The 14,865-nt window shown below is 41.3% G+C and overlaps 2 protein-coding genes across 2 annotated transcripts in view; one reads left to right on the plus strand and one right to left on the minus strand.

The window, feature by feature from the left end:
• Positions 1–5,208: 5,208 nt before the first annotated feature.
• On the plus strand, positions 5,209–6,591 carry her3 (hairy-related 3). The gene is made up of 4 exons (XM_046397817.1): positions 5,209–5,432; positions 5,535–5,630; positions 5,762–5,843; positions 5,978–6,591. The coding sequence occupies exons 1-4, from the start codon at positions 5,379–5,381 to the stop codon at positions 6,454–6,456; spliced, it is 711 nt and encodes a 236-aa protein (XP_046253773.1). The 5' UTR covers positions 5,209–5,378; the 3' UTR covers positions 6,457–6,591.
• Positions 6,592–10,940: 4,349 nt separating this feature from the next.
• The window catches only part of LOC124063322 (probable G-protein coupled receptor 153), a 34,117-nt gene continuing 30,192 nt past the window's right edge, over positions 10,941–14,865 (minus strand). Inside the window, exon 6 of the mRNA XM_046396864.1 lies at positions 10,941–13,909. Coding sequence (XP_046252820.1) covers positions 13,058–13,909 — 852 coding nt within the window. The 3' untranslated portion in view covers positions 10,941–13,057. The remainder of the gene's footprint in view (positions 13,910–14,865) is intronic.

The following is a 14,865-nucleotide window of genomic DNA, read 5'->3' on the forward strand; positions in this document are numbered from 1 at the left end:
AGCATGCATTCCCTGCTGAATTTTGCACAACAGCTGATGTAGCACACATGCACATTTACCTTACTTACTAATAGTTTATTTTTTTAGGTTTACTTTTGCATGCTCTTTTCAAATTGCCTATTTTGTTAAATTATTCTATTTTTTAATATACCTTAAACTTCTATGGCATTCAGTGTGGATGGCAAAGTAATAATTTCATTGTACAGGGAAGCCCGTTTCCTTACTGTGCATATGACAAAAAAGTTTTGAATGCTGAACTGAAATTGTCATTTATTTTGTGTTCATCTGAGTGACCTTAAAGATAGTGACCCCCTTTACTGATTCCAATAGGAAAATGTTTTACCTCAAATAAGTGTCAGGGGCTTCCTGTCACATTGACATAAAATTCATTTTTCAAATTTTTTTGTTATATTATATTATGTCGACCTTGCCACATTTTCCTCGCTTTAATTCGTGTATCTAATGAGATGAAGTTAACGCTGGCTGACAGCAGGCCACGGAGGCAAAATGAAAGCGTCATAAACGCTGACCTAAGTCGACCATTTTCTGTCTCCATTTGAAAGTGAAAGTTTCACGCCGTGACGCTCAGTTGGGCTGGTGTGCCCCACAAAGTGAAACGGAAAGAGCCTTACCGCAGGGGGTATGTGACAATTCCAGAGGGTAAATTGCCATTTTGTTGTGGCTATTCAGTTTCCTGGCAGGGAGAAGGGGAGGATGGACCGTGAAACTAGGAACGAATTGGTAAATAGTGCCACTTAGCATGGCATATGGCACGTTTGGAGAGCTGAACGCTGACACCAACAAATTGACAATTTCATACCAATTTCAGTGTTACATTCGCCACACACGTTGTCACGCAGGATTTTGGTGTATCCACTTGTGTGAAGCCCGCAATGGCGTAATTAAAACAACATAAGCTATTTAAAGTTACGTGATGATAGATAGTTCAGACTTTATAAGACTCAAAACATGCGAAATAATAGTATCTGCTCATATATTGTTGAGACTTACAACACTGTAATTTTGTGTTTTATAACGGCCAACGTATCTTAAATAAAACGAATAGTTTTATTTTTTGAGAATTTGTTATTCTGTTCAAGTCGAGGGAGGCAGCATTTCTGTTGAGGGGACACATATTTCTGTTTAACAAAATATGGAGCGAGGAAAATCGGAGGAACGCCCCATGGCTTTTCACTTGTACCTTTCAATTTTCCACTTTGGTCAGATAAAGAGAAAACCCTGGGAAATCTTGCCCGGCAACTGGTCCTCCTTTTGGGTCCAAAGCAAAAACAAAACGCACTTTAAGTGGAGGCCATTTGCGTTTGGTTGCCATACGGGATTCGCCTTAAAAATGGGCTTCTTTTCAATCAGTAAAATGGGCTAACAGGTCCTTCGCCGGTCAGAGAAGATGATGTTGACAGATCTGGCCTCCTATCGCTACAATTCAAATAGCCTCTATTGCTCCCATCTCCACATTTAATGATCAGTAATTGTGAAACATAATTTTTAGGCCCAATTTATTTGAAACACTACTAAAGCACTGGCCCTCCCTTTGAGAAAACATCTGTGTAATTATTAACAGAGAGAACGGATAATGATCAGATAAATTCATGTTTAAGTGGGCCTGAGTATCTTTGCATATACTCACTGTCAATACAGTCGGACTTCTTTCAGCAATGACAATCAGATGGAGTTAATTTTTAGTCCAGTGCTTTTGTTCAAAGCTAAAGGTGGGTTTTATCTACAGAGGCTGGCGTTGTGCGTAGGGATGGATCTCACCACAACAGAGCGATATCTGTATAGTTCATAGTCATAAATCCACCAAACCGAAAATAAAATACATTTGACAATATAACTTTTCCAGAACACGTAAACGCTGATATTGCAACCAAGCAATTTAGGAAGAACGGCGTCCGTCCATCCATCTGGAGCCACAGTCAGCACTGAGGTAATGTGGCAATATGGGGAAAAGACTAGATAGTTTCCTCTTAGGTTGATATGCTCTTAATCTCATATCAAACGTTTCATTTCCACGTTGATCATATGTCTGGTAGACTGTCTGTTGTTTTACTTACTGCTAAAGAGTACTTGGTTATTCTCATTCAAATCTTGCTCGAGTGGTTCAGAGTAAATGGCAGATGTTTTGCAATTCAAGGCGCATCAATACCCATGCGCTTTAGTGTTTAACAATGGCGCTCCCCTTTTGTTAGGCACTTGTGTCTTTCAGTTCAGAGCTCGACAAAGGCTTCATCCTCCAGCGAGTTATAAAGTTACTTTCCAGTCAGTTCATTTCGACCCTTGAGAAAACCCTAAGCGATGTTAATGTGCACCTCTAGTCTTTTCATGCGGTAACCCCGGCACACACAGGCCAACAGCGGCCTTTGTGTCCTCTAACCAAAGTAAGAAGGCTTTAAATAACCCGAGGACCAGTCTATAGAAATTCATGATGCGATTTCTTTTTGATGTTTGATCAGAGCTTCGTCAACAGGTCCGTCGCGTGGCTTTTCAGAAAATCCTGTCTATATTTCTAATATTTTTCCAGTGCGCATCTGTCCATGTACCTGCTCTTTTTGTTACTGTGACCTTGTTACTCACAATGAGCGTTTTGGTCACACCAGTGCTGCCTCAGGTCCGTCTGAATGGAAGGCGGTACATCGATTTGCTCCGCTCACGGTGTGCCAAATTATGGCACTGCGTTTGCATATTTGAAGCGCGTTCTGCTACGGCCTGCAGACATGGTATAAACTCCTTACAACACTTGTCAATTTAAAATATGCTTTGCAAAATGAGACCTGCAGCCTACAACTCATACATATTTCTTATTTGATATTTAGATGGATGCCTTCAGAATGCATAATATTTTATAGCCAGTGATTACAGTGAGGGGAATTTGCATGGTCTTGAAGAATAGTTTTCTTCAGAAGTATCCTAAATTGAAGATGTAGGTAACCTCTGTATTTATACTTGTATTATACCATTTGGGTGTAGACCATTGGCTTGCAAATGAATCTGTTTCCCTCTAAAGAGAAAATAGTTTATTGCAGTAATTGCATAATTGCTTCACTAATTGTTGTTAACAAGTTCCCCAATAGTCCAATTATTACAACAGCATTGTCAGGTCTCCGCCGGCAGGCATCCATGACAAAGGTCCGATAGGGTTAATGAATGACCTGGGGCTGAAAAGTGAAAGTGGAGCGAGAGCCCGAGCCCTTTTATAAACATACATTTAACTTGTTCTTTAATGGCACTTGTATTATCATGTTCACTTGGGACACAAGTTTCTCGTTGCGCCATTCTTATGGATAGATGATGACATAACAACTTCTGTGAGAAGTGAGGTGGCTTTGGAGGGAAACAATTTTAAAGCGTGGCTGCATTTCGTCAGACCAGAAAGAGACACCAACCCCTCCTTTCATTTTGAAAATCTCCGTTGCCGTTTTTGACCTCAGAGAGCAAACACTAATTGGAATTATAGCGAATAATCAACGGTGAAATCTCTACTCTGTGGCACAGAATAACAAGACAGGCGACTGTTGTGATGCCACGACTCCATGCTGGAATCAGCCTTCCACGGTCTTGTGTTAAAACCAAGCGTGAAAAGGCAGATAATGTGGCGTCCATAGAGGACAAAAGACACCAGAAAGCTCACTTACACCACAGCACATCGGCCAAATTTCATACCAATTAAATTCTTCAGTATATAGCACCACAATTGTGCACGGCAGGTTTTCGGTACATTTTACGCAATTAGTGTTTTCTGACAAAAGCCTGCCATGTCTGGGCTTCAATTGTAGTTGTTGTTGTTGTAGTGTTGAATTATCATAGCCTCGAAGTGAAACTGTGCTCGGGGCTAATCAATATTTAATATTAGAAAAACATATGAATGTTAGAACAATCATCTACCATTTAATAAAGAGAATTATCAATTTGAGCTACAGTTGTTACGTTGGTTTACTTTGTTGAGGGGATCTTTTGATGCCCACACGTTTGCGGTCACAAAGTAGACGAAAAGAAAAGACCATGCACCGGCCTCTAATGCGCGCTCGCCCAGGCCGAGTCCAAATGCGCCTCCTTTACGCAGAGCCTCGATCATTTTCACACACGCTTTGAGGACCGGCTCAAACAAGAAGACTTGGACAATTTAAGAAAACGTTTCTCGGCGTTGTTGTGTGTCTTCCAAAACGCGTAATTTAAAGCAACTTTCATTCTCCACTTCTAAATAACACATATGTGGAGTTAAGTGTCTACAGCTTTAATTGACCTCCATTCAGTATTTTCAGAAGGTCTGTGTGTGAGCACAAGATGCGCCGCGGACTGCCTATAGTCAATACATTGTTTCAGTTGGTATGACTTTCCCAAGCCTTCACTCCTTTGAGGAAGCAGTGTGGAAAATCGGGAGGCGAGGGACCAAGGACAAGGGGCGGCCCGCGATTCTCCTCGGTGCCTCACCGCGCCTGGTATGAAGACAAAAAACTGGGGACGCACAATAGTCAAAGAATCCCAAAGTTTTAACAGTTTTTCAAAATCTCCTTTGGTTTTCGTGCTTTACACGTTTGGTGTTTGATGTGTATAAACATAAGCGTAGCTGCACCCTTTGCCTAAAGAGTGTAGGTTAGCCGATGAGTTGACATTTTGCAGGTGTGACACTTTTACCACAAGTGGCCACCAGAAAATCGAAATGTTGTGGGGACACGTAGGGAATTATCACGGTGCTGCCTTCGCCCTGGTGGCGTGAAACTCACATATAAAAGATTGAATACAGGAGTCAATAGTGCCCACACCATGCTTACCAAGCAGAACCATTATGATTACACATTCTGTTTATGATTTTTACGCTTCTTTTTCCAGTTTTTTGCCCCACACGTTGTTTATTGGGTACCCTATAGGTCCTATCTATTAGGCACTAGGCCAAATACTGTAGTCTGTGTATGTTTTGTGCTTTAAAATCTGAAGCAATACAGATAGATAGATAGATACCAAAGGGAAAACTACATTTTTGTGCATGCAAACTGTGATGTCAGTCTGCAGGGGTTACAAGTTACAGGTTGTGTTTAGCTGGAAAAAAATAAACAACTGAAGAAATTCAGAAAAAAAAACCTTCCAGGTAATGAAGGTTACACATTACAAAACATTTAGCAATTTTCAAATCTTTTTTAAAACAGCATTTTTCACTTTCCTATGGCGCTCCCAAGCCTTTGGATGGTTCTGGCTGTCAAATGACGCCAGTGTTGCTCATTTGAGCGCAAGAGACAGGCGGGACTGTTTGCATTGAGATGTTAAGTGGGCTGTCTCTATATAAATCCACTCAGGGTCAACTCCTTCACTTGTGCGCCAGAAGGGGAGAAAGAGATTAACTTCAAGGAACTCAGGAAAACAGAATGGTGGCGACGACAGACTGCGCAGAAAAATCCAAACCCTTCGCTGGAAACAAGGTAAGTACAATACCGCAATAGGAGGAACTGGGTAGGACATTAAATACGACAAAATGACGTGTTGAAGTGTTTCGCAATATTAATTTTACCCTCTTCCTACAGGTGTCCAAACCAGTCATGGAAAAGAAACGAAGAGCACGCATAAACAAGAGTTTGGACCAGTTAAAATCTCTTCTGGAGAGCTACTACAGCACCAGTGTAAGCGTGTGGGCCGTAACTCTCGAATTTCGATCACAACATAAACATTTTATACTGACCAGACTTATCACTTTTGATGCTTCTAGATCTAGAGAAAATATCTCAAAACAAGTTTGATTTTCTTTACTCAGATTCGAAAGCGCAAACTGGAAAAGGCCGACATCTTGGAGCTCACCGTGAACCACCTAAGGAACCTCCAAAAGATCCACAGCTGTGAGTTATAACCCCAGAGCCGTAAAATGTACCAACTCGTCTGACTCAAGATTACTGTATGAATACTTCAAAGACAACTTAATGGACATATCCTGAGTTTTTCTCACCTCGTGATGTGTTTCCCTTGCTTTCAGGCACTGCCGCTGCTTCCGAGTTTTCTGATTACCAAAGTGGCTTCCGCCGCTGCCTGGCGAATGTCAACCAGTATCTGCTGATGGCGGATAACCTGAACGGGAGCGACCGCTGGACGTTATCGCAGCTTTCTAATAAACTCCACCGCTCCCGGGGACGGGAGGAAGTCTTCAGCACCACGGACAGCGGCCAGTGCCAGGCGGACACACAGGAGGAGGAGCGGGATCTCTTTCCATCGGCAGTGGCACCTGAGGAGAGAAAAACGGCCACATCTAAAGCTCTGAAACTCAGTTGCCCCAACACGTCTCCTTCTTCACCGAGTGAAGACACACGGCAGCCTACTGGAAACAAACAGGCTGTCCTTGTTGTGGCCCCCACACAAAATAGTCAGGACAAGAGTTCCAGTCACAAGAAGTTTCACTCGGTCAGTCACAGAAATGAAGCCGCAAACGCTCAGAACAACGTGTGGCGACCTTGGTAGCCTGGAGCTGATGAAAACATGTAGATATCCTAAGTCATAGCTTGACTGAATGTTTACAATTGCACTGTAGCCTATACATTTCCACAATATGCTATTACCTATAAACACTGTATATGTTTTATTTTCTTAATAAAATTATGGCGAAAGAAAGAACACGTTGTCTGTTTATTCAGCTGTGTATTGTTCCTGTATCCTGTGAAAATGGCATGTTTGATACAACATGTGGTAGTTTGATAGCAAGTCATTATCGTTGGGTACCCGTTATATAGGCCTCAGAAACTAATCTGATTTACTGAATCAGTCAAACTGAAACAAAACCTGTCTCAAAAGACTATGTGTGCATTTTCGTATTTTGTAGAACCAAAGTAGACGTGTGGGTATGGACTTTAATTCTATCTGATGTTTCTCAAAATGTGTTTTCATGAATTCGTTATATAAACTCCATCATTTTTTGAGTTATGAGGAAAAAAAATATTCGGAAGATTGGTTGGCTGTCTTTTCCACTATTCGTCCCTGTTTTCGCGCATAAATTCCGCAAGAGTAGCGGGAAAATCCGATCCTTGCCGGACAGCACAATTTCCCCCTGCCAACGACACACCGTGTCTGTCTTCTCTGTCTCCTCTGGACTTGGAGACGACTGCACGCCGTATAGGCTATAATTTAAGAAAAGACGGGTTGTTAAATGCAGTTAAAATTTCAGCTTGAAGTTGAACCTGAATGCATTTATGCCAATGTTAGGCTTGTCTGGAACGTCGTTTATAACAGCTCAGCATCTATGGGCCCACGTAGCCTACCACACTCGTGACAAAAGCAACCTCGTATTAACCGCATATTAAGCCTACTCCCTGCATGGCGCGCAAGACCCAAGTCCTCATTAACTATTGTTCTTCCTATCAAGTAGGAGTAAATAGGTTTCATGTCATGTAATGTTTGTTTAAATTAAAGCAAAAGCGCATAGATATCAGTCCACAGTAAACTACTTTGCAGCCCCAGAACCAGGGTAACTAACTTAACTAATAAATGAGAACTTGGAGTAGGCCTACAAGGAACAACTTGTTGGATAAAACCATAGCCGACTTATATTTTTGTGTAGCAGTATAATAGTGATAGCATTTGTACGTCTTTGTACGGCAGTTATACACTACATGGGCCATATGCGCAAGACAGCAAACCTGTCTGTCATTCAGCTCTTTTGAAGTGCCCTATAGTTTTCTTCCGCTGCTTTGGCAGGGCTGTCATAAAGTGCTTTCTCCATTCTTAAGGAGCAACGCTGGAAAGGATGGCACCTTGCAGCGAGGAGAATCGCTGAAACGCCCACAGCTCTTTCAGATGGTACATGCTGAAGAGACACTGCTGTCCCGTGGAGGACCGGGGCTCCTGTGCAGTGCAAAAGGACAAAACAGTACTGGTTCAAGTTTTTTTACCCTCAAAGTAACAAATAAAGTCACAGCTCCAACCCCTCCTTATGCGGAGTATTTGTTACTGCAACTTTTTCGTTTAGTCTGCTCAGCTCATCAACTGCGCCTGTAAATCTTTTTAATAACCTCTTCCCGCAAAGTCAAAGCTACTCTTTTGATGTGACCAACAGAGTTCTGTGGCAAAAGAAAAGTTTGTTTTGTCCAAGAAAGAAAATGCCACGTGACTTCGACACTGAATGCCCTTAAACCTTTTCTAGGAATCTCTATGAACTCTTCTCAACATTGTTTGGTTTGCTACTATTGTAGCGACACATATCAGAGCTGAGAAGCGAAGGGAGGAAGAGAATAAGTTATTAGCATCAGAGTGGGATCAGCCAGGCGTTCTTAAGAGAGCAGACGTGGATGGAGTGCGCTGCAGACTATTTCGTTCCCTGCTTATTTTGCTGGTGTGTCCTTGCCAAGACAGATTGAGCACAATTGCTGAACACCCTCTGCCGCAGCTGCATACAGTGTTACCATCACTCAGTGACTTGTGCAACTGAAACATACAGCAGCTCTCACTAGGTTACGAGTGACTCTTGCGCAAAAGAGCTTTGGTTCCGTGACGTTTCCAGCTAGACCTACAGCACACCGTGGAATTACCTTTTGGCACGCAGAAAGAACCGTGTCCGTGCTCACTGAAGCCATACAAAGCTCTAGGGGCTGCACTGATTAGAGACACCAACAACAGAAGACATAGCACTGTGCTCTTCCTTTAAACGTGAATAATATTATCCTTACACCAAATTGAAACATTCATCTTGTGTTTTGCAAACAGTAGTCCAAAGTGCCTACGACAAGAACAGATCACGTAACTGAATTTAGGTATTCACCATTCACTTTTCATAATTCAAAAAACAGCTACAGGTTTAAATCACTAGTAACCACCTTAGCAGCAACTAATTGAGTTCTTGGGGGGGAAATCCAATGGACTCCTACAAATATTCCCAGGCGTGCAGACAGGTCAACGTTAGTTTAGGGATGAACTGGTAAACGTATTGTAATTTATCCGGATGAAACGCAAAAGCCACCATTCGTTTATAGCAGAGGATGGTTTCGATCCATCGACCTCTGGGTTATGGGCCCAGCACGCTTCCTCTGCGCCACTCTGCTGCACACCTGCTCTCTCTTCACCTTCCCAGTATCACTTAAACACCCTGAAAAGCGGTCCATTGAATTTCATGACTTTATCCATTGGATTTTTATTGCCCGTGTCTGCAAGCATAAAACATAGCCTACTGACAAGAGAAACACGTGTTGCTTCATGTTCATAACATAACTAAGAAGTTATTGGTAAAAACGGATATGAATATCGTTAATCTTCGCAGGTGTTTTTGTGTGATGACGGGAACTCCATTTAAAAATAAACAGGTTAACAGTATAACTGGTCAAGCAGTTCTTTATATAGCTAATGTCAGTCTTATAAGTTATGTTAAAGCATCATTACCCTATACAGAATGTTAGCCTTTTACTGAAACGTTACCATTAGCTAGCGTGATGACGCTATCCATTCACAGTATTTGTACTTCACAGTACTTCACATACACTTCAAGTAAAAACACATTAAATAACGGAGCTGACCTGAATTGTACTTCGTGTGTTCTGAAGCAAAATAAAGACTAATGATACATAAACTTAACAAACACAAAACATTCTCCCTCGGTGTGCAGGGAGAACAACGACGTGAAACGCTGTAACATAGCTAACCTACTTGTTAACACACCAGGGAACAAATAACCTCCACCTGTCAGTAATTAACAGCTTGTTAAGAGCAACCGACACTCCTTTTCTGTGAAAAATGTTTATGGGGGATCATAACTGTGATGTAGCGAAGGCCAAAACACTAGTTTTTATTTAGGTATTTCTGCTTTATTTAGATGAGCTTAAGGCAGTTGAAGACAGACATGAAGACAGGAGAGAGAGACTGGAGATGTCATGCTCCAAAGTGCCCGGGCTGGAATCTATCCAGGAATGCTACAATCTGGACTCAACTTACTGCAGGGGGCGCCACAACACTTGTTGTCAATTGCCCGAGTGTCTCTACCTTGCTCATGTGACAAAGATAAGAGACTATGTATAGATAGTATCTACACTATAAAGACAAAAGTTTTGGAATGGGGCTGCTTTTCAGGGGTTCCAGTGAATTGAAATCTTAATACTTGGGCATACCAAGACATTTTCTATTCCAGCACGACTGCACTCCGGTGCCCAAAGCAAAGTCCATAAAGACATGGTTGGATGAGTTTGGTGTGGAAGAATTTGACTGGCCCACACGGAGCCCTGACCTCAAACTCATCAAACACCTTTGGGATGAACTGGAACAGAGATTGTGAGGCAGGACTTTTCGTCCAACATCAGTGCCTGACCTCACAAATGCTCTACTGCAAGAATGGGCAAAAAATTCCCACAGAAACACTCCAAAATCTTGTGGAAAGCCTTCCCAGAAGAGTGAAAGCTGTTATAGCTGCAAAGCTGTCTGTGTATTTAGAAGGCAATGCCATTAAAGTCCCTGTTGGTGTAATGGTCTGGTGGCTGATCAGCATAGTGCATCTATCTATCTATCTTGGTGTTTAGAAGTTTTATGGGAAACTTTAGTAATAATTAAATTTTCATTGTTGTTTCATTCATTCATTTTCTTCAGTGTTGCCATGGAAATTGGGGACAAATAAGAGAAAATATACTAGGGTTTTAGAGTTTATCCTAAATGTTTAAAGGTAAATGCAGAAAATTTGTCCTATCCTACTGAAAGCATTGTATTACCAAAATGGAGGTTGATCGATCATATTGCGTTTAGGAAGACAGCAAACCTTGGTCTCTTCTGGGGACATCGCTGGGCTTCACTTTCATGTGGCCACAAGTAGAAGAACGTTCATTCTGTCAGTCATGGTGAGCGCAGACTGCTGCTACGAAATCAGCATAAAGCAAAGACAGACTCTCAGATTGCTTCATGCTACTTCTCCTCAACAAGCATTTGACAGTAACAAATAAAGCGCATCTGCTGTAAAATTTTAAAAACACACTCTGAAGCATCATCTTGTGAATTTAATCAGTCACATCTTTTAACAAAGTCATCATTGGAACAAGAAAATCATAATATTTAACATCATTCATATTTGAGTTGTAAATCTTTGAATATGTTACAAAATTATATTTTAATATTGTAAACACAACAAAATGCAAAAATCTCAGCCATAGCAAAGTTTGACAGGGGAATGTGATGTTTTGCCTCCACAGAAACATACAGTTCAACTCATTTGTACAACTGAAAAGGGCTGCAATGAGTGCGAGGTACACTAATACATGAAAATTTAAACTTAAAAAATTTAAATGACCATAGATGAGCAAAAATGTATATGCAACTTTATGACTTGAATGGTAATAGCAGAGAGGATTCACAACTAATAAAACTGTCAAAGGGGATATTTTCCTTTCATGTTGTTCTTGTAGTCTTAAAAAGTTCTTTGAAAACATACACCTAATTGGTGCAAATACATTCATGTTAGCAGTTACTGTCTATGAGAGGTCAAAGCCCAAAGCTATTACTGCTGTTACATCTCAATAAGAATTTTCCTCTTTTAGCCAGCAAATTGTCACATTTGGTAAATATAAGTAATTTGTCAATTTAAAAGTGTGCTGTGTAAAGATATTGTAACGTTCACTCCAGTGCCCATTGTTAGTGTGTGTTAAGCGAGAATTTCTCAAAATTATGAGGCATTTATGTGGCAATGGAGGGCATTTCACTCATAATTTAGTAGTACTATTTTTGTCCATGATCTTTTATGTCTTGCTATGATGTGAAGTAATCACATTCTCTCTCCAAATATAGGCTGCATTTATAGAAACTAAACCTTAATTTTCCAAACAGCATTCCCTCAGGGCTATAGGAATGCTTAAATTTGGTTAACATGGCTGTACATACAATGTGCAATTCTAATCAAATTCCATTCAGTTCTCAATGTCCCTTAATTTGTTCCTAATTTTATTTAGGTGCAACATCAGCATTTCAGTTAAGCTACATGTAGTCAGTCTGAAGTCTGTAATTATTAGACTATCAGGCATTTTAACATCTTTTGAAGGTTTCTCTTAGTTGGTTCTTTTAAAGAAAATCGCTATTGGTGCTGCCGAAACAAATAAGAGGAGGTCAGGCTGACACACTCAGTTGGGCAAGACAGAGAATAATTTCATTTCTGATGTCCTGTATGTAAATATCCGTTGTGCTGAGTGACTGTTGTGCCTCATGATCTTCTAAGGGAACACAAACACTGGAATATTAAGGACTGTGAACTATGTTAGAAGCAAAATTTTCATTAAACAAAAAAGAACACCAAAACCATACACCCAATATCCTTCATATATACATGTCAATCCTTCAAAATTAACTTCACATTTTCATTAAGAATTTAGGGGCCTTCATGTTATATCTCAATATCTCTCACACTAACTGTAAAACTATTAGGCATTACATCTGGAAAGAGTTTGGATTAACCACTTTCAGTTTACTCCAGCACAGGGTGTTTGAAAAAAGCGTTCAATGTGTTTTGAATAAAAAAAGTTGTACGTCATGATCAAATAAAAGAAATATGCATCGTGTGATATCCTTAAGTCAGTCTAAAGGTAAATGGGCAGTTTTCAGGAAGATCTAGTTTGAAAGCAAATGTGTCCATACAACAAAACAAACATCCATTACATGTCAAATAAAATGCAAATTAAGTTCAAGTTCTTAAGTGAAAAAAAATAAAGAAACACCTCCCTAAAAACTACCTCCTCCAATTCTTTCAGCATTTCTTAAGAAACAACATCAAACAACAAAAACAAGGTGTGGGAATGTTCACGCCATTTATAATGCTTATTTGTGCCAGTGCTGGAAAAAGTATCCTCAGTGGATATTCTGTGCTGTGAAAACTGAATAACAGGACCACTCAACCTTTTCACCATCCTGCAGTTAGGCCTGGTAAGTTGAAAACTCCAAAGGCCATTTAGCATAACAGCTATTGGTGGTATATATAATAAAACGCAAAAGTGGCACACGTAAAAAGGCCAAATAATCAAGTCTGTCACTTTCTCATAACGGCAAATATTCCAGTGGTTTTCATTAAGATAATAACTTTAGTATAATGTTGATATTAACAAGGGGAAACTTGCATTTAGGTTGTGGAGCCGACAGAATCAGAGTGAAAGGTGATATATCCCGAGGATGATACAGAAGGTGTGCTTACAAAACTGTTTGTGCTTCCTTTACTCTCAGCTTTGCTCAGGTGCTTGTGATGCCCCCAGTCAGCTCCAGCTCCACCCCCAGCACCAGCCCCGTCTCCACCACTTGTCCTTGGCCTCGAGTGTCCTGGAGTCTGCTGTCTGCGCCCAGGTGAGCCCACTTCACGCTGTTGTTTCAGATCTTGCAAGCGCTCCCGGGAGCCTTTACCAGAGCCACAAGCCCCGGGGCTCTTCTTTCCACCAGGTCTGTCTGGTTTGGGGGAACCCTCAGGCGTGTTGCCCCGACTACTGCTCCTTTTGTGCTCTGAGAGTCGCCTGAGCGCCTGAGGCTCACGTTCAAAGTCTGTGAGCGGGAAGTGAGGAAGGATGACTGTCTGCTGTTCATACACATTGGGGATAAGTGAGATGGTGGATGTGCGCCGCGGACTCTTCCTAGGGCTTGGCAGTGGCGTCTCATCTATAAAGTTAATCACCTCATCGCGGCTGAAACACCGCAGCTCATCCTCATAGCACTCCCCACCACAGACCACACGTGGCAGATGCTTGAGGGAGTGCATGCTGTCCTCAGAGCGTCGCCGCTTGCGGTGTGGATGATGGTGATGATGGCTCTCCTCGTGGTAGGAGACCAGGCTGCTCCTGCGCCTCTCGTGGCGCGGTAAGGTGGAGCTGTAGTGGGCACTCACTATCATGTCCTCGGTGGAGCCCCATCTGTGAAGATATGAGGGGATCCGGTCGCTGGTCCACATGTCGGTTTCGTCGTGGGAGTATCTTCTTGTAGGGGGCACCTGGAGGCAACACACAGACCAAGCCCTTCAGTCTATCAATAAATTTGGCTTTCATTCACCTAGAATTCTACAGCAACACAGAATCAATAAGCATTGTGGCACTGCACGTTTGGCCATATAACATCATTACAGGTTTTACTACACCTACATTATAATATGATATTACATGTAGGATTCTTCAAGGTTACGTGGCTGTAAATGCCACTGCGATACAGTGCAATTTTAGCACTAACAATAATTTGCACTGATCCCAATCAACTGTTTTGTGTTAATATTTAGATTCAGTTTTTCTTTTTACAATGTCTGCACAGTTTCAGAATTCATTCTGTTTATGGTTCCCTAATTCTTCTGTAACATTGGGGAAAATCCTACATGTTGTTTATTTAAGTTGTTTGTCCAAGATGTAAACTTATTTTTTCTAGTTAATTCCTCAAACATGAAACTTTTACCATGATAACATACATGACTTAACTATTATTCACCTCCATTACTTGGAGATCAAAACAGCATGTTATGCTATATGTTATACTCACATTCCATTCTGTTCTGACAACTATGCAAGAGAGAGAGGGTTTGTCAAGGTGAGGTCAAGAGCCACAAGACTGATATCAGCCTGCCCCCCTGTGGTGGGTTTTAGTAAATGCAGAAAAATGAGACAGCAGATGATACAGTAGCATTGAGTGAGTTAAGTGAGAGGACTTAACAGCAGAGGGCAGCACAAGCATTACAATGAATTAAGATGCAGGACAGACTTGGCAGGGAGCGTGTGTGTGTGTGTGTGTGTGTGTGTTTGTGTGTGTGTGTACTTGTGTTTTTCTTACCTTGCGGGGACAAACACCTGTTTACACAGTTACATGTGATAACTCACCTGCCTTTTGGGGTCAAAATGCAAGTCCCCATAAGAAAATTATTAATTTTCAAACAATTTTCATTATTTTAGGGTTAGGTTTAGGTTA

This window comes from Scatophagus argus, chromosome 8 (genome assembly GCF_020382885.2).
Source record: "Scatophagus argus isolate fScaArg1 chromosome 8, fScaArg1.pri, whole genome shotgun sequence".
NCBI classification, from domain to species: domain Eukaryota; kingdom Metazoa; phylum Chordata; class Actinopteri; family Scatophagidae; genus Scatophagus; species Scatophagus argus.